The following is a 26,199-nucleotide window of genomic DNA, read 5'->3' as shown; positions in this document are numbered from 1 at the left end:
ATCGAGACGCTACATTCTCTACCAATGCAAAATGCAAAGGTGGTTCCTCCACCAAAAATGATGGTGAAAAAAAGAAGAAGGGCAGTAAGAAGAAGTTTCAAGGAGAGTGCTTCTACTACAAGAAGAAAGGACATGCAATCACAGATTGTTGTGTCAAGAAGGCAAATGAAAAGAATGGTACCCTTAAAAATAAAGGGAAAGAGATAGCCAATACAGCTAAAGCAAAGTTAGAGTTATTCATGGCGACCATTGAGGAAGTGTGCTCCTTGGCGCAAGAAGAATCTAACACTGACTCATGGGTGTTGGATAGTGGGGCCTTACGTCACATGACTAACAAGAAAGGTCTATACAGCCTCTACAAGAATCCATCACTATGATAGTTGGAAATGATGCAAAATGCCCTATTGCAAGCACATGTACTATTTCTTTTATTGCTGCAAATGGTGAAGTCAAAAAGCTTTCAAATGTGTTTTATGTTTTCAAAATTAGGAGAAATCTATTATCAGCTGCTTCCATAATTGATATTGGTCATGAAGTGATGTTTAAGAAGACATGTGTAGAAATTCTCGACAATGCTGACAAAGTTGTTGGCAAAGGAGAAAGAAGGAACAACCTATATGAGCTAAGTGCTCTTATAGCCACCATTGGAGTGGGCACAAGTAAGCTTTGGCATGGAAGGTTTGTACACATTGGATTTGTAGTGTTGAAGGAGATGCACAAGCAAGGTATGGTTGCTCACCTACTTGCAGTGAATTGAATTGAAGGAACCATGTGAAGCTTGTATGATGAGCAAGCAACAAAGAAAGACATTTCCATAGGAAGCAAGAATAGAGTACAGGCTCCTCTAGAGTTGGTGCATGCTAACTTGTGCGGTAAGATGCCTACACTGGCCTTAGGGAGATCTTCTTATTTTATGTTGATTGTCGACGACTACAACAAGAAGATGTGGGTGTACTTCCTTCCTAATAAGGCTCAACCTTTTGGTAAGTTTAAAGAATGGCTAAAACTTGTTGAGAATGAAACATGAAGTGTGAAGAAATCTAGAACAGATGGTGGTGGTGAGTTCAACTCAAAGGAGTTTGAAGACTTTTGCAAGAGCAAAGGGATCAAGCGTCAATTGACGATGCCTCACACACCTCAGCAGAATGGTGTTGTGGAACACAGGAATCGCACCATTGTGGAGATGGCAAGATGCATGCTAAAGGGCAAGGGATTGCCTAACCATTTTTGGGCTAAAGATGATAATACTACAGTCTACATTCTAAATTGGAGCTACGCAAAGGCTCTTAAGGGAAAAACACCTCATGAGGCTTACACTAGTAAGAAACCATCTATCTCGCATTTTAGAATTTTTGGATGTGAATGTTATGCACATGTTTCAGATAAGAAGAGAAGCAAGTTAAAATCAAAAAGAAAAAAATGTATATTATTGGGTTATAGTGATGAGCAAAAGGCTTACAATTTATATAACCAAGAGGCAAAGAAGATCATCACGAGCCATGATGTGGTGTTCAAGGAGTAGCCGCATACAGTGGAGGAGGAGAAGGCAAGTTCTTCCACTTTATCATTAAGTGAAGTAGTCCACTATGAACCTGTCCCAAGAGCTATCCCTATCCTTAAGGAGGAGGAAGCATCATCTTTAGATGATGAGGAAAAAGTTCACCAACCTGACATCACCCCACCGAAAAAGCCATTTCCACGTTGGGTGAAGTAGCTCTATGACCACAATAATCTTATGCCTACATCTATTGAGGAGAAGTCAGATGAAACCAAGGAGGTCTTAGAGAATAGAGGAGCAAAGGAGGGCTTCTGCTCACATAGTCAATATGGCCTCGATGGCTGAGATTATGAAAGAAGTAAAGGAGCCAACTAACTTAGAAGAAGCACTTGCAAATCCAACATGGAAGGCAGCTATGCAAGCCGAGTATGACAGCATAATGCAGAATGATACTTGGGAGCTAGTGGATCGACCCCAACAAAGCGAAAGGTTATTGGCACCAAGTGGATCTGGAAGGTTATTGACACCAAGTGGATCTGGAAGGTAAAGTACAAGGTTGATGGTACCTTAAAAAAGTACAAAGCCAGACTAGTTGCCTATGGATTTTCACATGTTGAAGGGTTTGATTTTCAAGAGTTATTTGCCCCAACTGCTAGAATGACCACTATTCGCATAGTACTTGCAGTGGCCGCCCACAAGTAGTGGCTGGTTTACCAAATGGATGTTAAGTCAACGTTCTTCAATGGTGGCCTCAAGGAGGAGATGTACGTGGCTCAGCCACCAAGGTTTGAGGCCCCCCATTCTGAGAACAAAGTGTGTAAGTTGAAGAAGGCATTGCATGGGTTGAAACAAGCCCCTAGAGCATAGTACCAGTAGATAGATAAGTTCTTTTTAAGCTTAAACTTCAAAAGATGTGCCTTAGATGCTAACTTGTATGTTTACAAGGATGGTGAAAAGACTGAAGTGATTGTTCTATATGCGGACAACCTTCTTATTATAGGTGACTATGAAGATATGATCAACCAAACTTGAAAGGCTTTGAGTTCTGACTTTGAAATGACAGACTTGGGCTTGCTACTTGTTTGGGGATTGAAGTCTGGGCAAGAGCCAAGAAAGATCTTCATCTCTTAGAAGAAGTATGCATGGGAGATCTTGAAGGCATTTGGCATGACCGAGTGCAAGGAGATAGCTACACCTATGGAGGTGAATGCAAAGTTATCCATTGAGGATACATCAACACTAGCAGACATTGGGAGGTACATGAGGTTGGATCTAGTTGTGTAACACCGGACCGGATATTAGTTTTGTTGTTGGTGTTTTGAGTAGGTTCTCAAACAAACCTCATGAGAGTCATTGGAAATCTGGGATGAAGATGCTCATATACTTGAAGGAAACTCTTGACTATGGTATCGCATACAATTTCAGACTTCTCTTATGGGGAACTGTGACTTGGATTGGGCAGGAGATAATGATTCCAGGAAGTTAATTTTTGGTTATTGTTTCTCTTTGGGTTCATGAATTTTCTCTTGGATTAGTAAGAAGCAACCAACAATGGCATTGTCTTTTACCGAAGCAAAGTACAATGCAGCTAGTCTTGCTGCATGTGAAGCAGTATGGTTGAGAAGGATCCTATGGCATATGGGAGTGCACGATAAAGAACCAACTGTGCTGATCAGAGTTGCATTGCCATTGCCAAAAATCTAGTGTTGCATGCGCGCACCAAACATATAGAGATCTAGTATCACTATGTGTGTGATTTGATCAAGGATGCGATAGTGGAACTGGTCTACTGTCCACCAACAAAGGAGAATGAAGCAAATCTTCACCAAAGCACTTACAAAGGATTTGCTTCAAGTTTATCTTCAGAGACTCGAGGAGATAGTTCACCTAGGTACACATTGAGGGGGGGGGGGTGTTAGATATACTCAATGCCCCACCCTCATAAGGTACCACCAATGATCCATGGTGCTCAAAGTTGTAAGACCCCCATTATGAGGAGAAGCCATATGTGAGCCCATGTATTGGTTGAGTCCTAACTTGTATGTCAGATGAGGTCTATGTGACCGGATGGCAAAAAGGTGACCGTTGTGGGTCTAATCTTTGGGTTAGACAGAGTAGTTAAGCTGGTACCAACTCGAGGCACATTGCATCAAGTTGCAAGGTAAGGGAGTTATCAGAGGCCTCTATTTTGGGGTCCGAGGGCATGCCCTCGACCTAATGATAAAAGGAATATTCCCTTGAATATTCCTTGGTCGACTAATGGAGGCTCATATGGTAGGTCGATCAGGCTGACTTAACCGCCTTCACTTGCGGGCTATAAAAGCTAAACCCCGTCACACCCATCTATCATCTATCTTTCACCCAATCAGATTTGTTCCAACTAGCCTTAAGCTCTTCACTTATATTCTGTCTTGATCGCCATCTAAGCTTCATAGCGAAAGCGCATGGGTGGACAAAGCCATCTTTGTATCAGTTGTTTGGAGCCATTTTTATTCTCCTCTTATTTGTTGTGTGCTCTCTCTCTCTCTCTCTCTCTCTCTCTTAGATTATGTTCGCTGCGCCGTGTAATTTTTACACTTGATACCAATGTTAGATCCTTATATTTAGATAATAGAATTTCCATGTCTGTACAATATACCATGGCATGACCACATCACATCCATGCACACATAATGTTGCATGATCCCTATCTTAGAAAACAACACATCCACACAATCAAGAAGGGCAATTCAAGTAATTATCACATCTTCTAGTTGTAACTTTTCCAATGCTATCATTGCACAATCCCTGTCTCAAATAAAGATTTCACAAGGTATGGTTTGTTTAGAAAATGTTATGTCTTCACACTTTTCTCTAATAGCATTATGTAACAAAGCTAAATGATGACTACTCAGGGTCACATCATAGATCTTGACTAGCACCATTTTAGAGGGCCAAAGCTGAGAATATGCCTTGTGGATAGAGGGGGTGAGAATCCCCTTCATCTCTCACTCTCTTCAACCACTTGATGTAAATGTTAATCCAAAAGAGGAATGGATAGTGTGTGATGAGCCATCAAAACCACATCCACATTATGCTACACTCAAACTAGAAGGAAGAGCCAAAAAAATGAGGCAGAGGATCCATCAAGTATTATCCAACAAAAACTCAAGCTAGTTACTAGTCCACCCAAGAGTCTAAAATCTCCTAAATCTAAATCTTCATCATCTAAGCAAAAGTAAGAAATCTAGTAGCAATAGCCCAGTGCAACTACTCAATCAATGAAAGAGAATTCGTGAAGGGGAGCCAAGAAAACACCCAAGGATTGACAACCTCCATTTGCGAGTGTTGTTAAAGGTACACTTGAAATTGCTAAGACCAAGACTACTTCTAGTCAATATGACAATTTGAGAATCAATCATCCTCAAATCTACTAAATCCAAAGCGACAAGTTTGAAGTGGCATCCACACAATCATAGGCTTTGACTACAATAAAACCTATAATTTTAGTCAAGGGACAAGCCTCTTCTACTTTGATACCATCGAGGGATATAAGTCACTTGCATGGGTCCTCGTCAATTCCTTTGAGTTTCATTCTTGAAATAGCCATATGGTTGGAAATTTTCGCATCTAGTTTTGCACTAAGATAAAAAGCATTGTGAACCCAATAATTCACAACATTCTCTTCTTGATTGAAACCTCCAATACATTTGAAGCCTAAGAAAATCAAGAAATCTCTCTCAAAGATGACAGAAGAGATAGTGCAACAAAACAATGAACTAGAAATGAAGTGCCTCATAGAACTTGATAACATGTAGACCTCACTAACACGTGCCTATGTCCATATCAAAATTGGATCCCCAAGACTTATGAGCACAAAGCTCTTGGAAAAACCATTGCCATGGGACAAGCAACAATACATTTTCCCTCATTATACAACCATTGTCAATGAATTCATGAAGCCCATATTAAAAACAAAATCTACAAAGCTATTGTCAATCCCTTCATTTCTAAATATTGTGAGACAAACAAAATGAAAATGGGAGCATTAGAAAAAAAGGGAAAAGGACAAAGAGTGTTTAAACAAAATGGTATTCAAGCTAATGTTTGGAAACTCAAATTGGTAGTGGATTAATGACTATGGTTGAGCAAAGAAGAGCTCTCTAGACTTCAATGCATGCATCATTTGATGTATATTTTCTCCACGTGTTTAAAGGTGCTTGCAATTGTCTGGCATGTCAAACTTTTTGCACATGACCTACAACATCCCTTGTGTGATGCTCCTTTTATAGGAGGAACTACATGTGACTTGCATGGTGGGACAAGGAAGCACGATCCTTGATCTCAATACCTATATTTTTCACCTTACCTAAAACTCGCAACTTCTCACCATCTGTACTTCATTTCAATATAATCCCAACTTCTTTAAGTGGTTTAGTCCAGAATTGAGTCACATAAAAATATAACCTACCTTCCACCTCTACTCTTACATAGCTCACATCTCCATCTAAGGACATGAGGTAGAGTTATTTATCTAAACCCTCTCCTAATGAGAATGTAGGAAAAAGGGCAAAATGACCAAGTATCTAAATTTAAATCTGCACCTCTTAAAGAAACTACACAAACCACCAAAATGGACACTAAAGGGAAACAACCACTAGATGAGCCACATACAAAATTCAAAAGTGCTATCATAGGTAGTCCCAAGGCGATGGAGCCCAAGAATACTTTCATTTAGCCCTCGGGTCCTAATATGTAGTCATGTATGACTACTCAAACTACTACATCCATAGATCGTGTCACTATTACTTCCCATCCCAAAGTGGAATCGGAAAAGCCACACCTCCTCGTTGCAATTGAGAACTCTACCTACGAACAAATTTCTAATGTTTCAATGAAATGGGATACTAGCTCTAAAACAATGAGCGAAAATAACTCAAAGTCTATCAAGTTGTGCTCAATCCAATCAAGGCCTCAAGTTTGAATTGAAACCTGATCAAAAGTATTAATTAAATATCAAAATAAATAGCTTAAAACAAAAATAGAACAATGGATGAATGTCTCAAAGAAGTGAATGTCAAGCTAATGTTACTTGCCATGTCTATACCTAGGCCGAAGCCAAAATCCTAGCTAAGGAATACATGGAATACCTAGAGCGGTCTCTACCACAAGAAGAGTAAGGCCATGTTGTCGAGCAGTATGACAAACTCATAAATAACTTTGTTCAACACATCCCTGAGGAAAAAGTTGAGAAATGCCTTTTTGTTCCCACATCTTACAACATGATCTATTGAAAAACTATTAAGGAAGTGCAATAACTAAAAATAGAAAAGGAGGAATGAAGATGGTTCGAAAAATTGACCTATGCATTAATAGTTCCTTGATCAACAAGGAATTCAAGAAATATTTCTTATTGAGTAAATATGCTACTAAATTTTCTTCCTTAGGTGATATTTGATCTCTAAGTAACACTTGAAGCACCTCAATCCATCTTCTTTGCCTCATTTTAAGGTTAGGATGAGTGTGTATTCACTAGACATGCTTTTAGCTAGTTAGCAATGTGAATCTTCTATCCAAAAAATTATGTTGTCATAGCTTCAAGGCATGGATAATGGCAAGCAACTCGAAGTCATGAGTGGTATAATTTCTTTCATAATGTTTGAGTTTATGGAAGGTTTAGGTTATAGGGTGATCTTCTTGATTTACATCCTAATGCAAGGATGTTCACATTAATGATCCCTTCAAACTCCCTAGTAAAGTTAGCAAATTTGAGGATGGGGACTATTATGACACATGACTCCAGCTTTTCAAATCTTCTCTACTCAAGAGTGGTTCAAGCAATCAAAAATTTTAATTATAAAAGTAGCACAATTAAAGGAGCCACAATTAAGGTATGATCCTTGACAATGATGTAATATCCTCCTATAAGCCCTAGAAATCCTTAAATTCCCTTAACTATTTGAGGTGTTGGTCATTCTAGAATATTCTTAACCTTAGCTAGATAAATTATGATTCCAACTTCTAAGTAAATGTGACCTAGAAACTCAATTTTATTATAGAAGAATGTATACTTGCCTTTTTGGGCATATAGCTTATGTATCTAAAGAGTTTCCAATACAATAAAAAATGATATAGATGTTCTTGGTCGAACTTGGAGTAAATCAAGATGCCATCGAAGAACACAAATACAAATTCATCAAGATAGGTTTTGAAATTATCATTTACTAGATGACGATTGAAAGTTGGCAAGGCATAAACTAGTCAAAAAGACATCACGGAAAACTCATAGGGGCCACACCTCATATTGAAGGCCAACTTGGAAATGTTTTCTTTTTTTAATTATGATATGTTGATAATAGCCTAGTTTTAAGTACTTTTTTAAGAATACCTCTACCCCTTGCAATTTCAAGGATCTAGTCTTTTTTCTTTGGAGAAGGGCACGAGCTCCATAAGGCAATCTACTGGGTGAATAAAGCCTTAGTCCAACAATTGCGGTAGTTGCTCCCTTAGCTTGATATCTTTTGATATTGAAATTTTATAAGGCCTTTTTATTACGAGCTTATATTATGGCACCAACTTAAATCTATGATCTACATCGTGACTTGGAGGAGGTAACTCAATTAGCTCCTCTCAAAATATATCTACATATCCTTGAAGCCAAGACGTATAAATATTTTCCTTTGATTGGCGCACTTGTTGAGATCAATTAAATTAAAAAAATACCCTTTTGTATCCCCTTAATAATAATCCTAGCCTTAATCTAATGGATATTAGGTATACTTGACTTCTCTTGTATCAAAGCTTGATCACTTAGAATCTTATTGAAGGTGACCCAACCATCCCCATAGTGAATATTATCCTTATTTGGGAACTAATCCATTCTAAGGAGATAGTCATACACTCCTTAGGGGGGGGGGGGGGTGACCTTAGAGTTCAGAGTAGGTGGTTCTATCCTTATCTTGAACTCTATAGGTTTACCATTTGAAGTCATTCTTTCCATTGGCTAGCTCTAATAATCTTCACGTTGGTCTTAGTTCTGACTAAATTTTCTTTGCCCAATTGCAATAAAAAAATCAATTGAGAATAGGTGACCCAACCATTCCCGCAATGAATATTAGCCTTATTCAAAACCAACTCATTCCAAGGAGATAGTCAGAAATACCTAGGAAGTATGCAACGATTGGGTTTGTCCTTAGCTAGAATTCTACTTGGTTTATCAATGGAATAAATCGTTATTTTCTATTGGCTGGATCTACTAATAATCTTTTTGTTGGTGTTAGTTCAAACTGAATTTTCTTTACATATTGGGAGAAACAAAATCATTCTTTCCATAGTCTATCAAGATTTGAAAGGATTTACCTTTGTAGGTGGTGGAAAATTGAATTATAGAGTAATAGGAGTCAACCCTGCTAATGATCAATAATGGCATTAAGAAATCCTTTTTCCACCTCATCTTCGAGAGAGGAGCTAGCTTCATTATTTCTAAGGGCATAAGGTCATGCTCCTACTGCATGACCTTTCCAACATCCAAATGTATGGCAGCTTGCCCTATTTGAGGAGTTTCCCATTCCTTGTGAGTCTCTTAGTATATTGATATTAGCATTTTGACCACAATTTGGACAGTGGGCTTTAAAGTATCCTAGCTTATCATAATGAAAATAATGATGTTATGAGTTGTCACTTTTGCAATTATTATTGATGTGAATGGAGGGAGCAACATAATTATTGTGAACCCTCTTCTAATTTCTATTGGTTGAGCTAGACTCTTTTGGGAAGGATATTCCTCAAGTTCCTTGGCCCAATGAAGAGGGCTTGAAATGGCAGTTTTCTTTACCTATTTCCTCGATCAAGGACTTGTCTCTAATCAATGTATATTCTAGATTACTAGGCCATTTTGGCTTGAGGTAAGTATCTAGTGGTGCATCTATCCCTTTGTGGAATTAAGCTACTTGCCTAGGAGCTATCATTGAAGGCATGCACTTTTCAGAGTTGCAAAATGAGAGTAGCATGCCTCTAAGTTTAGCCTTAGCTATTTCAACCCAAAGGACCAATTTAGCTTTACAGACTCAAAGGTTGGTGGAGGATACCTCTTTTGTATATGTTCTTTTCTTTTCTCATAAGTTTGAGGTGCTTCAATTACCACATTTCCACAACACCATTGTTTTCACCACTTATAAGCTTTGCCTATGGAGCACAGCTTATCGATTTGCTTGATCTTCATGGCTAATTCTTCCTTCCATGGTCTCTATCTAGACCTAGACATTGGTCTTTACCTTAAGCCCATTGCCATTGAGATATGGTAGTTTGATTTGTAATGAGAATTTCATATTATTTGAGCTCAACTACATTGTTAGTGGTAAAGTGTACTTGGATCAATGGCTAATTTTCAAAAAACTTGTATAACCATTCTAGATAATTTTTAGAAAATATGTAGCTACATTTCATTCATTTATTCATACTCATTCTTATAGTTTGAGATCACTCAATTGAGCTACTATAACTTTTTGTAAGATTCATGCCATTATAAACTTTTACAAGATTCATGGATTTAGCTAACCAAGTTGGGAGACCTCTTTTATTGTAATTATTCTACTTATATCGCCTAAGTATAGCTACCCAATTAGGAGGAATGACTTTTGTCACTCTTTGCAAGAGGTCAAAAGCTACTCTGATATCGATTGCTACATTGAGGATTGTAGGAATGCATATACATAACTTGGAGAAGAAGAAGCTTGAGAGCACAGAACACAAAGTGTATTGGGAGGTATCAAAGTAGAAGATTTACAAGACTAAGAATGCCCTGAAGTGAATATGTATATGCACAAGACCAAGGGAAAAATCTACCTAGTGAGGGAAGAAGTGCCCCAATGGTCCTAAGTATGTCACATATATCACTATCAATTTATGGCAACAATTTGTACAAAAAGACATTATTAGAACCATCCTTGTTAATGCATATCATAGATGTCAACACTAGAACCCAAATGTTATCAAGCTTACACCTACTAAAATGCTAGAAAAACCAAAACCAAAGGACTAATGTCAATCTAAAAATATAGTTAGTATATCCACAAATGTTTAACAATGAATTTGGGATTGAGAAGCTAATGAATATGTTTTCATCACTTTCAAACTTTCAAGGGGTAACCTAACTGTGAATTTAATCATCTTAATGACATTCATTGAAAATATTTTTAGTCAATGACATAATTCATAAAAGAGTGGTCCAAGTAACCTAGAAATAATAGATATCTAATTGTTAATATCCATCTCAATGTCACATCCAAAGTTTCTACCTAAAGACCTCAAAGCAATAGTAACTTATGAATAATCTAACTAACAACATTGCATTGAAAAATCAGATTTTCAATATTGTTATAATGGATTATCACTTAGGATCTTAATCTAATTTTTCTTTATTATCTTCAAGGAGTAGCTCCTCTCTGCAAAAACATAATCTTCGAATATGCATAACTTGGGTGATTACTCAAGGAGTTCTCCCAATATTAACAACATTAGTTTTAGTATGTAAATCACTAAAAGTCTTATTGTGTCTTTTATTCAAATAATAGTACATGGGCTTTATCAAAACATGAAAAAAAATTATCATATAGTTGTATTATGTAAATCACTAAAGTCTTATTGTGTATTTTGTTCAAATAATAATACATGGGATTTATCAAAACATGAAAAGAAACTCTCATATAGTCGTATTTATCATAGCTAATTATATATTAGGAATTTTAGATTGATTTGTTAATGTTGGCAAACTACATTAGTTAAGAACTTTAGGTGGTAGTCTAGATAAATCTTGAGCCCAACATCCTGCATGCATCAATAATTCATTACAATATTCAAATGTGCGATATTGAGGCCTTTATGACCTATCATCATATGCAAAAATTATTGATGCTATGTGCAAGCAAATACCTAGTTTATGGGTACCTACTATATAAGATTGCAATTAAACTTGAAATATAGTGCTTTTGGGAATCTTGAACAATGGTGTAGATCTCATAAATGTAATTGGCGAAATTAGGTATAGGGGAAGAACGAAAGTTAATGATACATTTCATATGCACGTTTCCAATGATTGGGATGCATCCAATGATTTATCTACATAGAGCTCCAAAATAGCTTATTTCTTATAGAGTGATACATTAATTTCATTTATTCAAGGTCATGGTTAGAAGATTATCTCCCCATGTGTTGGCCTTTTGATAAAATAGGTAGTATACCAGTAGCCTATGAGTCAAGTACATGGAAATATGATAAGGAAGCAAGTTGGCTGTGTGGCAGGTGCTTGACAAGAACCTCTACGTGCATGATATATGGCTAGAGCCCTTTTAAGTTACGTGTGACAAGTAAGGGCAAAAATATATCCAAGATAAAAGGAAAGGGAGAGTAAAAAATCTATTTGTTTTACAAACAAAGTGAAAGAATCTAAGAGGTGTAGATTTTTCAATGTCTCACTTCTCACTTAGAGGAAAAGAATTAAGAGGTGCTAGAAGGCCACACTTTCAAATTGGTTCTCTTTTTTTATGGAAGGCCACAATATGTAGAAACTCCCAACTAAGGATGACATTCTTCAAGTACATGAATGTTGCTCCAAAGTTCCTTATTTGCATAGTAAGTGTTTCTATCTCTTTTGGGAATGCCACGAGTCAAGAGATTTGACTAACTGATGTATCATGTAGGGTTCCATGGTGGAATTAGATTCCAATAGGTTTTATCGACAAACTACTGTGGAATATAAATCTATAGTGCAATCCACAATGGGCTTTGCTCAGAGGGTTTGTCATGAAGAGGGTATCATATATTCAATATGCAACTTTATATGGGGAGTTAGGTTCTTGAAATGAGGCACAGAGGACACCTTTTCTATTTATCTAAGAGAATTGTTGTCTACAACTTGAAGGGAGATGCCTTATGGCAAGGGGGCCAATTGTAGAACATCTAACTAGTTGTAGCTTATTCCCTACTTCCCCCTCATAAGGGCTGTGTAGGTATGCCATGGCGCTGCTACCAAAAACACCTATATAGGGAGTAGCACTCACTCAAGCCCTGCTTGGGATGTGCTTCTACATGTGATTCCCTATGCTCAGTTGGTGAACTCTCACATGTGTGGCATCAAAAAGGTGTAGTCTTGAGATGCCTTAATGTTGTATCTTTCTATATCACGAATACAAAGGATTCCTTATCGATATATATTGTGCGTCTTTCCCCTCTGCCATTTCTTTGCCTCACAACAGGTTATGATTTGGAGTCCCGTAAAGGTTTGTTACGCCATTTCTTTGCCTCACAACAGGTTATGACTTGGAATCCCGTGAAGGTTTGTTAAAACACCCCCCCCGCCCCCCCCTCTACCAAAAAAAAAAAACAAAAAGAAAAAAAGAAGTTAGAAACATGTTGTCGACATCATAGACATGTTCATAAATAACAAAACAAAAATTTCTACTTGTAATTATGATTGGTGAGGTGAATTTTACCTCTTTCTAAAACACATGTAAAAACTTTGACCCTCTAATGCAATGCGCATAAGCACCAAAGGAAAATGGGTGCATGGCAATTTTGACAAGAATTGAACCGCTATCCCAAGGTGCTTGAATTATCCATATTACCTTGTACCAATATTCCATTATCCAATAGTCCATATACCTAGAGTTAAATGAATTTATATATTTGGCCCTGCTAGTGCGCTTGACATGTACCATAACGGTCCTCGTTCTCTAATCGCCCCTTTATCTTATCTTTAGAGTAGCTTAAAAAGTCTTTTGATTACTTTTCCTTGACGGGAGTGACTTTTGAAATGGGCGGCATGGACGGGCCCGTCATTTTCTCCTCTGTCGGACGATCTTTTGCACAGCTATGCAGACGACACGCCAGCCCATGCTCTTGTAGACAAAGGCGTCCGAAAATTGCATGTGACTGAGAAAGTTCGTATTCGCGAAAGCCCGCGAGAAGTCTGAAGGTTTGACTATGGAGGAAGAAGATGCTTTTCTCAGGTTCGTGGAGTCCGCGAAGCTTATGTTGCTCGAGTCATCGTCAGAGAGAGGCAAGGGCGACAATGGCGACAGCACGGCAGTAAAAGTGGAGGCTGGGCCTGGGCCCAGCTGGGGCTGGGTCTGCCGCCGCATCCTGGAGTGCTGCAAGGCTTATTCGAGCGGCGTTACCCCAGCAATCCTGTTTTCTAATCTGTTCAAGGTTTGTTTTTGTATAGCAGGTTTTGTTTATCATCCCTATTTGTTTTCAACGTATCATACACAAGGAGTTCTTGACATTTTCCACTCTGAGATAAGAGGCTCTTTTCCCTTGTCTTTATCTATTTGTCTCTATCCGTAGTATTCAACATCATGATGTTGGGGGAACGGGTTTGCCGACCATCGGAGAAGTTCATGATAATGTTGTGATTCTCAATGTGGAATTATAGTGGGAATTTGTCTACAGCTTGTTGTGACCCCTTGTACATCGTGCTTTGATTGAAGCAACAACAATACGGGCTTGCACCTTATTATTCAACATCATGATGTTGGGGGCATGGGTTTGCCGACCATTGGAGAAGTTCATGATGATGTTGTTGTAATTCTTAATGTGGAATTACGGTGGGAACTTGTCTAAAGCTTCTTGTGACTCCCTTTACATCATGCTTTGATTAAAGCAACAACAATACCGGCTTGCACCTTATTATACTAATGGCCATTCAAATGGTTATCAAACTATTATCAGTCCTTGCATATTCTTAACTAAATGGAAAAAACCTTTCTTCTTACCATTTAAAATCAAGAGTAGCAAGGAAATCATCAAGATACTAAAGCAACTTGACTGTCAAGTCATCCCCCTCTGAAATGTAAAACTGCTGTAGCTCATGATCAAGGTTAATCCTTTGTGTTCTATGCCGAACCACACAGTAGTCAGTAAGGTGAGCTCACAAGTCTGATGCAATAGGGAAGTGCTGGAGTTGTGAGTGAAACTCCGGCATCAACCCTTGCATAAGCTCAACAATTGTTGTAGTAATGTGAACTTTCTATCAATAGATTAAGTGGGGACAAGGAGAAGGCTCATATCTCTAAACTAAGTCCCAAAAGCCCCGATCTCGAGCACATGTTGCACGAGGTTGGACCAAGTGGTGTAATTTGATCCGTTAAACCTCATATTGTGAGTGAAAGCTTTTGTTGCAGTAGCAATCAGAGCATGTGTGCTGAATGGATAAGAAGAGTCCCTTGAAGCTCCAAAGGAGAAGGGTTACTTGAAATTGAAGCTCTTTGGGGTCCGGGAGTAGGAATATTGAAACTAGAAGCTCCAAGGAAACCTAAAGGAGTAGAGATATTAACACTAGATAACTAGAATGAAATGGTCTCGGGAACTCCAGAGGATGAGTGAAAATAGAATGTGAAGGTCTTGGGAGTCCTAAAGGAACACTCGTAACAGAGGGAGCAAGCACTTCTCGAGGGTAGAAAATATTGAGTCTAGGGAGATGAAATTCTAAATGACTACTCCAGAGGATACTTTCACAAAGGGTTGAGAGAGTGGCATTGTAGGCATGGGTGTTGTACTAGAGGATGGGTTGTAAATAAATGCCCCAATGCAGAAACACAATACAATTGTATGGCAAAGCACAAATTGAATAGAACACAATTAGGATTAGGGTAACTTAGGGACAATGGATAGAGTGAAGAGTTTGAAAATGAACGAATTTGAATATTACAATACTCATGTAGCAAACGCACTATGTGGCAAATGAATATTGTATCCGAAACTCTTGTGTGTTGAGGATTGAGGTAGAGGTAGTGAGTGCCGGAGAGTGTGTTGTACTTCGATGGATTCCGAAACGTAGCAAGGCAACCTTCGAAGACGTTTGGTAGTGGCAAATGCAGTAGTAAATGTTGGATCAGTGATGATAGACGGAGCAGTGATGAGGAGAGGAAAAAAATTGCAAAATGCAACCTCCAAGAGATGGGTGATAGGTAGAAGAACACCGTGATAAGCAAAATGTGAGGAAAAGTGTAGGCAATAGTTGTGATGACCAAAACATGGCCTCCTAGAGATAAACGTAGCCTTGTAATGCAACTGCCATCGATTGGAGAGGGTACTGAAGCAGTAAATGCAAAATATGCTAGCCGGCATGCTGATGTGTAGTCACTTGAAGGATAGAGGACATCTGGCAATAGCTCTTGGGGGTGTGAGAATTGCGAGGGTAGGTTGGAAACATACGCTAGATCGGTGTAGACGATGTTGGGTAGCTTCGACTAAGATGTCCTCTACGAATGGGGTACGGATAGCAAAGCTCTAGTACCTGAAACCTACAAAAAAGAGATTGGGCTGAATGGGCATGCTATCTATTTATAGAAATTTGGGGCCTCCCAAATTAGGGTTTACATGTTCAATATTGAAACTCTCTCGAAGCACTATTAATTAACTTGAGTTTTGAGATGGTTTAATGAAAGCTAATGGTAGTTTAGCTCAACACCCCTCTCAGGGTCCAAAACTGAAACCAGAAAGAGATTGCAAACAAGCCCAAGCCTTGTTTTGTTTTTTCTGTGTCTTTTGCCTAAGGTGTCCCACCCCAAAGTAGCCAGGCCATTGGGTAAAGGGTGCATGTCAGTTGCCCAATGACCTACAAGGACTACAAAAGCGATGGTTATCTTACTAAGGGAGCCTAAGTGTTCACCCCAAAGAGGAAAGAGCATTGGACAAAGAGTGCTCTCGGTTGTCCAATGGCCTACTAAGTCCTGCAAAGATGGATGGAAACACAATGGATTTTTTTTTTGGGCTTTTGTTTGGTTTTCTTTGCAAAAGATTTATCATTAAGTGAGTGTTTGCAAAAAGTTTTCAGTCAATTGAGTAACAATGCCCTAAGGGGAGAAAGGGATGGTCAGCCCTAGGACCTTCACAAAACAAACAAACAAACCTGTCCCAACTAGTACTAGGTGTCCATCAAAAAGAAAATAGGTTTTGTGTGGAAAGCATCTATGGTGGGAGTGTGGAGAGTAAAAAGGAAGTGCAAAAAATAGGCTAGATAGATACAAAGTATGATATACATAATGTTTGAAGCAAAAGCTGTAATCAACACCTTGTCACCAACAAGAGAAGAAAGCTGCCCCCTTGCAAACTGATATGGAAAGCTGGAGGAAAGCATCCTCTCCTCGTCAATTTGAAGAAGTAGAGGAGGGAGTATCCAAGCTGATCTTGGATAGTGAATATTGAAGTACCAATTGATTGATTGCCTTGGTCGATATGTTTGCAAAATTATTTGATGAATGCACACTCTAGGCGAATGGCGCCTAGCCCAACTTGCTCTCCGATGAAATGAAAATGCATCCCAACATGTTGTGTTCGAAGTGTGATAATGGGTTACCAACTAGTGGAATCGCACTCTATTTATTGCAATAGGGGATGATCGGTGTGGCACATGGAATTGAAGCGTTGCTAGTAAGCTCCTTAGGTAGATGGCCTTGGTAGTGCCATTAAAGGGAGCTCTATGCTCAGCCTTAGTTGTGGAAGATGCCATTGTCTCTTGCTTATGGTTGGTCTAAGAAATGGAAGCTATGCTCAAGGTAAATATGTAGCCGCCATGGGAACACTAGGTGTTAGGATCTCTTGGCCAATCTGAATTTGTGTATCCTTACAAACATGAACTAAAACCATAAGTCAATCCATAAGAATAGATATAACACAAATATCTCAATACACGAAGACATGCATTCTAATGTGACATCCTAGGTGTAGTGAAATGTTGGTTGAGCAAACTAATTGAGTATGCTAAATTTGGCATAGTATGAATTACTCAATGCAAATTTTCTACTACAGATCTATAGTTGAGCTTGTCGAAGGGCTGACCTAGGGTATCCTTAGATAAGTGGATAGTTGGATCGAGAGATGTCGCCATAGGATGTGTTTGATCCTGTGGCAAAATTGTTGTTTCACGATAATATTGCAGAGCTCGACTTGCTGATGTGCAGAACAGAAACAATACTGATCCACCAACAAATGAAGAGCATACTTTTGCTAGGACACAAAATGCAACCCCAGGTTGAACTACCTTGATTCCCATAAAGTAAGAGTTTGTTATCTTAAAAGTAGGATAGAGCTTAGCCCTAATTTTTGCTATGGTATTGATTGTAGAATTTTAGCCAGTGATAAATAAATCTTCTATGCATAGCAAGTTATAGATAACTCCCTTTGAAGTGATACGAATACATAAGTTTGGCTCATAAGGGGTAGAATAGTACCCATGAGTTTAAAGGAACTCTTCCATCCTTTGGAACCAAGAATGTGGTGCTTGCTTTAGCCCTTAAAGAGCTTTCCGCAAGTGAAAGACCTTATCTTTCCGATCAATAGAAGAAAATCCGGGTGGTTGCTCCACATAGACTTCCTTCTCTATAAATAACCATTTAGAAAGTCACTTTTGACATCCATCTGATAGATCGGTCAATCCATGTTCATGGTGCTCTACCTTGCATTAAAAGCGTGGACCACCACTAAAATGCATTCCCCTTCAAGAAAGGGGTTGCCTTTTGATTCTTTGAGGATGCGGTGAAATTTCCCTTTTGAATAGGTTGCATCAAATTGTTGAATGAAAGTCAAAGTTTTTAGTCTATCTTGTGCACCATTGAAGAACTCAAACTTTCCAAGTTTTCCACTCTCATCATAGTCCTTTGCTGCCCCTTTGGGTGTCAAGTTGTCATACAATGGTTGTTGCAAAAAGGGTGCATTTGCTAAATTTACATCAAAACCAACACCAAATGGAGCATTTACATGACCAGCACCGATTCCTTGAGCCCAATAAATGTTTAGGGGTGCATATGCATTACCAAACATATTACTTTATGCCCTAGGTATCAAGCCAATGCTGCTATATATAGGGTTTTGCACATTTTCAACCATACCTGAATACATTGGGCCTTGCATACCATATATCTATTGTTGCATACCGTAGGGATTTGTGCCATAGATTCTCATATGTGGTCCTTGTTCAACCATAGCATGAAAAATCGTGCCACTACCAAAGTATCCTAGTTGCCTCATCATAGCATGCATGCTAGGTTGTTCAAAATCCATTGGATTGGCACTTCCATGTTGGCCTTGCATTTGCATTCCTTATCTTGTAGGTACTAATTGTTTTGCTTTAGTGGCCTTGTTGGGAGCTTTAAGTGAAAATTTTGGCATTACATTCAATGCGCGTTGCTATCCCTAAGGTTTAGAAGATGACTTTTTCTTCTTGTCCTTTGTGTGTCCTTCTTTGGAGCATTCAAAAATTAGGTGAAGTGAGGATCATTTGTCAATTCAGCATAGAGATTTGCTGTTTCCCTCATTTGATTCTTGAATTGATCATCTAATTCCTCTTCACTTTGTTGGTCATCAGCCTCATTATGCCTTGAAGGCCTTGCATCTTGCCCAACAACAACATTTTCAGCTTGCTGTCCAAGGTTTGGGCCTTCTCCAAGATCAGGTATTGCATTTCCTTCTTCCCCATGTGAATGTTTATATTGAGAGGCATCATCTCCGCTTGATGCCATCTCACTTAATGAAGACACATTGTTGTAATTTCTTAGCCGAGCAGAAAAATCAGCACTAGCACAAGGCTTTGGCTTGCAATTAGGTGCCTCGGGCGCATCAAATCAAAGGATCGAGTGGTATCCCGGTAATGGAACCATGAAACCAGCCTTCCTTCTTGGATAGGGTGGCATTTCCTAGTCAAACACTTAATTACAATAATCAATAAATAAACATAAACTAAAAACACACAATTTACCTTAAAATTCTTGGATAGTAGACATCTTATTGGTCCCAAAATTGGTGCCCTTTTCAGTATTTCTTTAACTTTATTGATTAATGGATTGGGTACAAGCTGAGATTCCACAATCTCCTTGGCTGATCCAAAAGCCCCTTGCTATAGATGCAATTAGCATGCAAGTTGGGCCAATTCCCCCTTGAATTTCAACAAGGATTCGCTCTAATTGGACCCCAAGCAGACAAATGCTGCCCCAAATTCACAATGATGGGTTGACATTTGAATTCCCCGATAACTCCACAAATTTTAGGTGCTGAACCCAGTGTATCATGCCTTCTATTGATGGCAAGGTTCTTGGGGTGTCTGCTAAACTCTTATTTCTGCAGAAAATTTTAGGGTTTACAGTAGAATTCCCTTTGTTATCTACCAAATCTAGCTGAGATATACTCCAAATGGCTGAGATAAGCTGAGATCTTTTGAGAAGTGACTAAAGAAGGTAAGAGAATGCCAAAGAAAGAGAGAATTTAGAGATTTCTCGTGGAGAAATCCTCCAATCTGCTTGTTGCCTATTTCAACCAGCAAGAAAAGTGGTTGCATGCAGCTTGGGAGCACTAGAATTGCAGCCAGCAGCTAGCTGATGGTGTTGCCAGCCCTTGATGGGCCTTCTGCTGTAGCTTGCTTGTTGATGGCTCCAGATGGTTGCCACTTGTTGTAATTTGCTGTTTTCTACTCAAAAAACGAACCAACAACCTTCTCTCTTCTTCTCCAGCTAAAACCTAATCTGAATGGTTGAGACCAGGCCCCAAAAACGTTTTCTCAGTTGCCAATTGGCAACCTTCTAAACCCAATTTTCAGCATTATCTAGCCATTAATTTTCAAAATTAAATAATTCTGAAAATTAATTTCAACCCTTCTAATCGTGCCTAAAATTAAACGTGCCCATCCATAATTAAATTGGTTAGGCCATTTACAACTTGGAGTGGTCTCCAATCTCTAACGATTCTCTCTCCTTCTCAAGCTAAAACCTAATCTGAATGGTTGAGACCAAGCCCCAAAAACGTTTTCTCAGTTTGCATGGGTATTTTTGCCAATTGGCAACCTTCTAAACCCAATTTTCAGCATTATCTAGCCATTAATTTTCAAAATTAAATAATTTTGAAAATTAATTTCAGCCTTTCTAATCCTGCCTAAAATTAAACGTGCCCATCCATAATTAAATTGGTTAGGCCGTTTGCAACTTGGAGTGGTCTCTAATTTCTATCGATCTCTAGATTGGGATTGATTAATTAATAAATGCCTAGTCCCTAGCATCACCACTAACACTTAGTGGTCACACAACTATCGTAGGGGCACACAACTATCCTAGGGTGGAGGAGTGTTTGGAAGAGGTGGAGGATGAAGAGGAGAAAGATATGAGGTGGATATGAGGGATAAGGTGGAGTAGAAAGAGATGGAGGTGTCAAAAGATGATGTACCAGCGAGACAATAGGGTTTGCGGGGAGGAACACGGAGTGAACTCGGCAAATATGGAGAAGAGAAGAGAGAAGAAACTCTGATGAATGGAATGATGAAGACCTGAATCATGGAGTGAATGTGATACAAGGGAACAAGGGTGTTGTAGCACAAGGAAGATGATGAAGAAGAGGTGACGGACTGAATGAATCAGCCGTGAGGAATGAATGAGAGAGTGGTCTATAAATAGGCATAGTCAGTCTAGGATTGCGCCCCTTTCTGGGGTTGCAAACCCTAAACGCAAAACGCAGAAACGCAAAAACGCAAATTGCGGGTAAAGGGTGAAGGTTTTCTCAACACCCCCTCTCAGGCCCAAAAAGGGGAACAAGAGAATAGTGAGGTGGAGATGCAATGCTACATGTTAAAGAATGCTCATGCAACAGGTGCCACTTGGACAGTGTCTCTCGTGGGGAAATTGTTTACTTGCCCAAGTGCCCTAGTACAAAGATGATGAAAACATGCAATGCATAGGAGGAATGTTGGACTTTGTGTGGTGACAAGAACCATAAGAATATGCCCGTACTCGATCTCGGGAGTTGGCTCCATGCTGACCAAGTGACCAAGGCAAGAAGAAGAGGAGAAAGATGTAGAGGATCCCTAAGATCCAAGATTTCCGCCGGAAAGGTAACCTGTAGTAAAGAACAATAGACAAAGTGAACTGGAGAACCCAAAACTCAACCTCGGGAGAGAAGCCACTAGCTCCGTGCATCCATGCTGGAAGGAATACGAAGGTCTCGTCACCAAGTCGCGGTTGAATCTCTGAGGTCCCGATCTAGGTGGTACCTGAAGATCCTGGGTATCAGTAGAAGAGATGACTGGTTGAAGACAGCCACCCCAAGAAAGTAGAGGATGGGTGAAGAACTTCATGTGGAGTAGGTTCCCCCTTTGAGGTGGGAGGTGGAGGGCTCCCCGTTGAAGTCAAAGAAGAAGTAGATGTCCCCTCTGAGGACAAAGAAATAACATCTCCCTTTGAATCCCTCTTTGAAGTAGATAGAGAATCTAAAAACTCATGGATCATGGACTCGGAAATGTTTGATGACGAAGGAAGTGTCACCGGTTGTGCCGAAGAAGGTATTTGGGGTGCTGAAGAGCGCCCAGAGGTAGCCTCGTGAACCTGAGTAGTTGAGGGTGGGGAAGGGTGGAGCTCAGAATGAGCAAGAGGTGGGCAACAATCGCTATCTCTCAGTGGAGCAGATTGGGTAGCCGAAGAAGAGGAAGGAGTGGAGCAGCCATTGTCTCTCGAATGAGGAGACTGACGAGGAGACGGTATCAAACAATCATTGTCTCTCGACGGAGCGGATTGCAGATCCGTAGGGCGTGGAAGCCACTGTTTCTGAAAATAAGTGGGAGAAGATTGCCATTGACATTGCGACGATCTCCAGGAGGTGGTAGCGCCAATCAATCCTCCATGTGCTTGAAAGGACTTGGTGCGCATCGGATGCATCTTATTGCCTTGAGCATAGTACTCTGATAGCCGATGTAGAATGATCTCTGTGGCCCAGAAAGGAGAGGTGGCACAAGGGGTGCCTGGTGGAAGACGATATACTCCGGGGGGGGTGGGGAGTAAAGGTCGAAGTCGGCAAGCATCGGTGGTGTGGAAGTAAATTGCCAGTGGGAGGAAGATGTGACCAGCAGCAGTAAGAGACTGCAACCAGTAGAAATACGCAGGTGAGAAGAGAGAAAGGCTAAAAACGCAGGCAGTAGGAGAGATAAAGACTAAAAACGCAGGCAGGACAGCCTGCAGGTGAGAGAAAGACTAAAAACGCAGGTGCAGGAGAGAGAAAGACTAAAAACGTAGGCAGGACAGTCTGTAGGAGAGAGAAAGACTAAAAACGCAGGCAGGACAGCCTTCATAGAGAGAAAGACTAAAAATGGAGCCTGCAGGAGAGAGAAAGACTAAAAACGCAGGAAAAAACAGCAGCAGTAGTTAATATGCTGAAATCAGGTCCGGACAGTGTGTGATATGCTGGAAATAGGCACTGGACTGTTCTAGACAGCGATGGCCAGCTTGGACCGCGATGTCCTCCGTGTTTGGGGTGTGGGCAGCAAGCTGAAATACCTGAAATCTGCAAAAACGAGATTGTTTTCTGAATGGAGAGTGATCAGCAACAGTCGTTCTGCTGTAAACAGCTGCAAACTGCGGGTAAAAGGCGTGTGGGCAACAAGCTGAAAACACCTGAAACCTGCAAAAACGAGATTTTGATGCAGCGGAAGAAGAGAAGTGGATGCCGAACCTGCCACCGGTCTTTGCCTTCATTGGAGTGGAGGATCTTTGTCGCTGTTTGAGCAAATGTAGCTCTGTACCATGTCAAAAGATGACGTACCACCGAGACAATAGGGTTTGTGGGGAGGAACCCGGAGTGAACTCGGCAAACATGGAGAAGAGAAGAGAGAAGAAACTCTGATGAATGGAATGATGAAGATCTAAATCATGGAGTGAATGTGATACAAAGGAACAAGGGTGCCGTAGCACAAGGAAGATGATGAAGACAGCCATGAACCACAAACCGCAATGTTCTCCTAAAGGGGTGTGAGGGTAGTGGAGAGGCTAGAGAGAAGAGATGACGGACTAAATGAATCATCCGCGAGAAACGAATGAGAGAGTGGCCTATAAATAGGCATAGTCAGTCTAAGATTGTGCCCCTTTTTGGGGTTGCAAACCCTAAATGCAAACCCTAAACGCAAAACGCAAAAACGCAAAAACGCAAACTGCGGGTGAAGTGTGAAGGGTTTCTCAACAGGAGGATGAGGAGGAGGAGGAGGTGATGAGGTGTGCAAGGAGGACATTAAAAAATGTGGGTTGTAATAGCAAAACAACTCATGCGTTTTTTAAAGAAAAGAAACTTGTTAAGTTTTTTTTAAAATTTTTGAAACCCTATTTCGTGAAATGAAACAAAGTAGGAAGCGATGGAGGAGGTGATTGGGCACGCAAGGAGGGTTGGAAAAAATATAGACTATATAAGAAAAATAGCCCCCATGTTCTTTTTAATAAAAGAAACCTTTTTTTCTTTTGTTTTGTATACATTTTTTGTTTCACAACCTTGTTTCACAAAATGAAATGAAACATTTCTCATGTTTCAAGGTTTCACGTTTCGCTAGGACAAAGCACGTTTTTTGATTACTATGTTCAGGAGCAGTGGTTGCTTCCCCATCGGCAGCTTTCCTTCACCTAGAAGTGATTGGGGCTTCTACACCGGATGCTAGTAATGTGGCATTGATGGCGCTACATACTTGTGAGTGGATTTTGGACAGTGGTGCTTCTCGCCATATGATTCCTTCCTTTGATAGTAATGCCCACATGTGTCTGGTGGATGGGTAAATTTTGACTGGAGATAGCTCTTCTATTTCCAAATCACTGTGTTTAGCTCGGCGTGCAACTTCTTGAGCTTCTGTAGGTTCTTGAGGAGCTCTATCATGGCCCACTTGATAGTGATGGCTAAGGAATGATTGCTAGAGGAGGCCAACATGGCGCGGTTGCTGTTCTTGTGGGCACGGTGGTGAAGAGAAGCTTGAGGATGCACATGCCAGCACCGCTAATGTTCTCACATGAGTCCACATAGGTGTGTGAGGGTGGTAGGCTACCACATACCTTCCAAGACACACAAAGTGATGATGAACATTTGGGTAATCGGTAGAGAGGAGAAGTTGTGGGAGATAGCCTGTTTACTAATTGGATGTCTAAGTCAGCCTTTTTGAACAGGGACTTAAAGGAGGAGAACTATTAGAGTAGCATGCTGGCTTTTCTTCCTCAAATATTGAGGTGTGTAGGTTAAGGAAGGCCCTCTATCGCCTCAAATAGGTTCCACATGCATGGAATGAGAAGATAGACTCATTCCTTCAAGAGAAGTGGGGATATTCGTGATCTACTTTGGATTTGAAGTTATACATCTACAGATGAGTTGGAGGGCATGCAATGCTTGTGCTCTATATGGATCTCATTTAGAAAGGTGATCAAGCCCAGATGGTCAAGCAGGCTGAGGGAGCACTCCGTACAAAGTTTGAGATGACAAATATGGGGCTTCTTCATTTCTTCTTAGGTCATGAGATATAGTAGATTGGGGGGGATCTTTTTGTCTTAACAACAGTATTTTTGAGATGACGGAGAACTAGCCTATTTTGATTGCCATGGTTCCAAATTGGAAGGCTTTGGCTCACTTTGATTCACTGGCAGCAAATGCTTCCAAATATTGATAGTTGATTGGGTTGTTGATTTGGCTTCTTAATACTCAGATTGACTTGTATTTTCCAGTTGGTTTGCTGTAAACTTTACGAGTGAACCCAAGAAGATTCATTTGCAGGCTGCCTTGAGGATTCTGCAATTCCTGAAGAGAGCCCTCGATCTGTTTTATCGAATAGTTACAGGTGGTTCAACTTTGGCTCTTCGAGGCTGGACAGATTCAGACTAGGCTTGTGATGTCAATCAAAGGCAATTGACAACAAATTATTGTTTTCTCTTAGGTATAGGTGCAATTTCTTGAAGTAGCAGCAAGTAGCCTACAATTGTCCTTTCATCTACAGACGAGCAGCATCTTATACCACTACATGACCGTTTAGCTTTGGAGATTGTTGGGTGAGCTTGGATGTGAGCAGTCTCAAGCCATCAAACCTCTATGTGACAATGAGAGTTGCATAGTCTTGGCACAGAATCCCATCATTTATGTGAGGACGAAGCACATTGAGATACAATACCACTAATCTGTGAGAAGTTCTTGGATGGAACCATTGATGTGGAGTATTGAATGACAAAGGATAATCTAGTAGATATGTTTATCAAGGCACTTGCTCAAGCCATTCTTCATCAACATTCTAGATCCCTTAGCTTTATGCCACATCCAGGATCTAAGAGGGGTTGTTAGAGTTTTAGTCACCTTTGAGATAGGCACAAGCTTGGTCAGGACAGATTTGAGCAGTTTATGCAGCATCACCATGTACAGGAGCAGATAGGGCAGCACATATGCAGTCATCAGCAGTTTGGGCAGTGCTCAAGGCAGACGGGACTGTGCAGGCAAGTTGGGCAGATGTGCTACATGGCAGTCAGCAGCAGTTGGCCAGGTTTAGACTGGCCGACCTGATCATTATTGTATTATTTTTTTCCCTTTTTAGGGCAGGCCTGCCCTGGTCATCTCTATCTTGGATTTTTGTGCAGATTGCAGGCTTGGTCAGGGCAGATTTCGGCAATTAATGTAGCGTTGCCATGTATAGGAGGAGATTGGGCAGCAGATTTGCAGTCATCAGCAGTTTGGGCAGCAATCAGGGCAGACTAGACAGTGCAGGCAGGATGAGCAGGTCAGGCAGGTGTGCTACATGGCAATCACAGCATTTATTACAGTTTTTAATGCAGTTGACCAGTTTGAGACTGGCCGACCTGATTGTTATTATTTTTTGCCCTATTTAGGGCAGGCCTGTCCCCCAGTCATTTCTATCTTGGATTTTGTGCAAATTGAGAGAGAGACTATGGCTGAATATTCTTCATAGCCTG

General features: G+C 40.2%; 1 protein-coding gene across 10 annotated transcripts in view; it reads left to right on the top strand.

Moving 5' to 3' along the window:
- Positions 1–13,264: 13,264 nt before the first annotated feature.
- The window catches only part of LOC148011081 (Nucleic acid-binding proteins superfamily), a 229,967-nt gene continuing 217,032 nt past the window's right edge, over positions 13,265–26,199 (top strand). For 9 of the 10 annotated variants that reach the window (XR_015689510.1, XR_015689514.1, XR_015689512.1 and 6 more), the window contains exons 1-2: positions 13,265–13,681; positions 18,840–18,926. Coding sequence is in view for 4 of the 10 variants with exons in the window: in XM_087671738.1 (XP_087527864.1) it covers positions 13,457–13,681; positions 18,840–18,926 (312 nt within the window). In the remaining 6 variants the exon portion in view is untranslated. The remainder of the gene's footprint in view (positions 13,682–18,839; positions 18,927–26,199) is intronic. The other variant, XM_087671737.1, reaches the window with a different exon arrangement.

This window comes from Lygodium microphyllum, chromosome 29, assembly GCF_053477565.2.
Source record: "Lygodium microphyllum isolate KBCC chromosome 29, Lygodium_microphyllum_v1.1.10, whole genome shotgun sequence".
Classification (NCBI taxonomy): Eukaryota; Viridiplantae; Streptophyta; class Polypodiopsida; order Schizaeales; family Lygodiaceae; genus Lygodium; species Lygodium microphyllum.
Note: the sequence above shows the minus strand (reverse complement) of the source record. Positions and strands in the feature narration are given on the sequence as shown.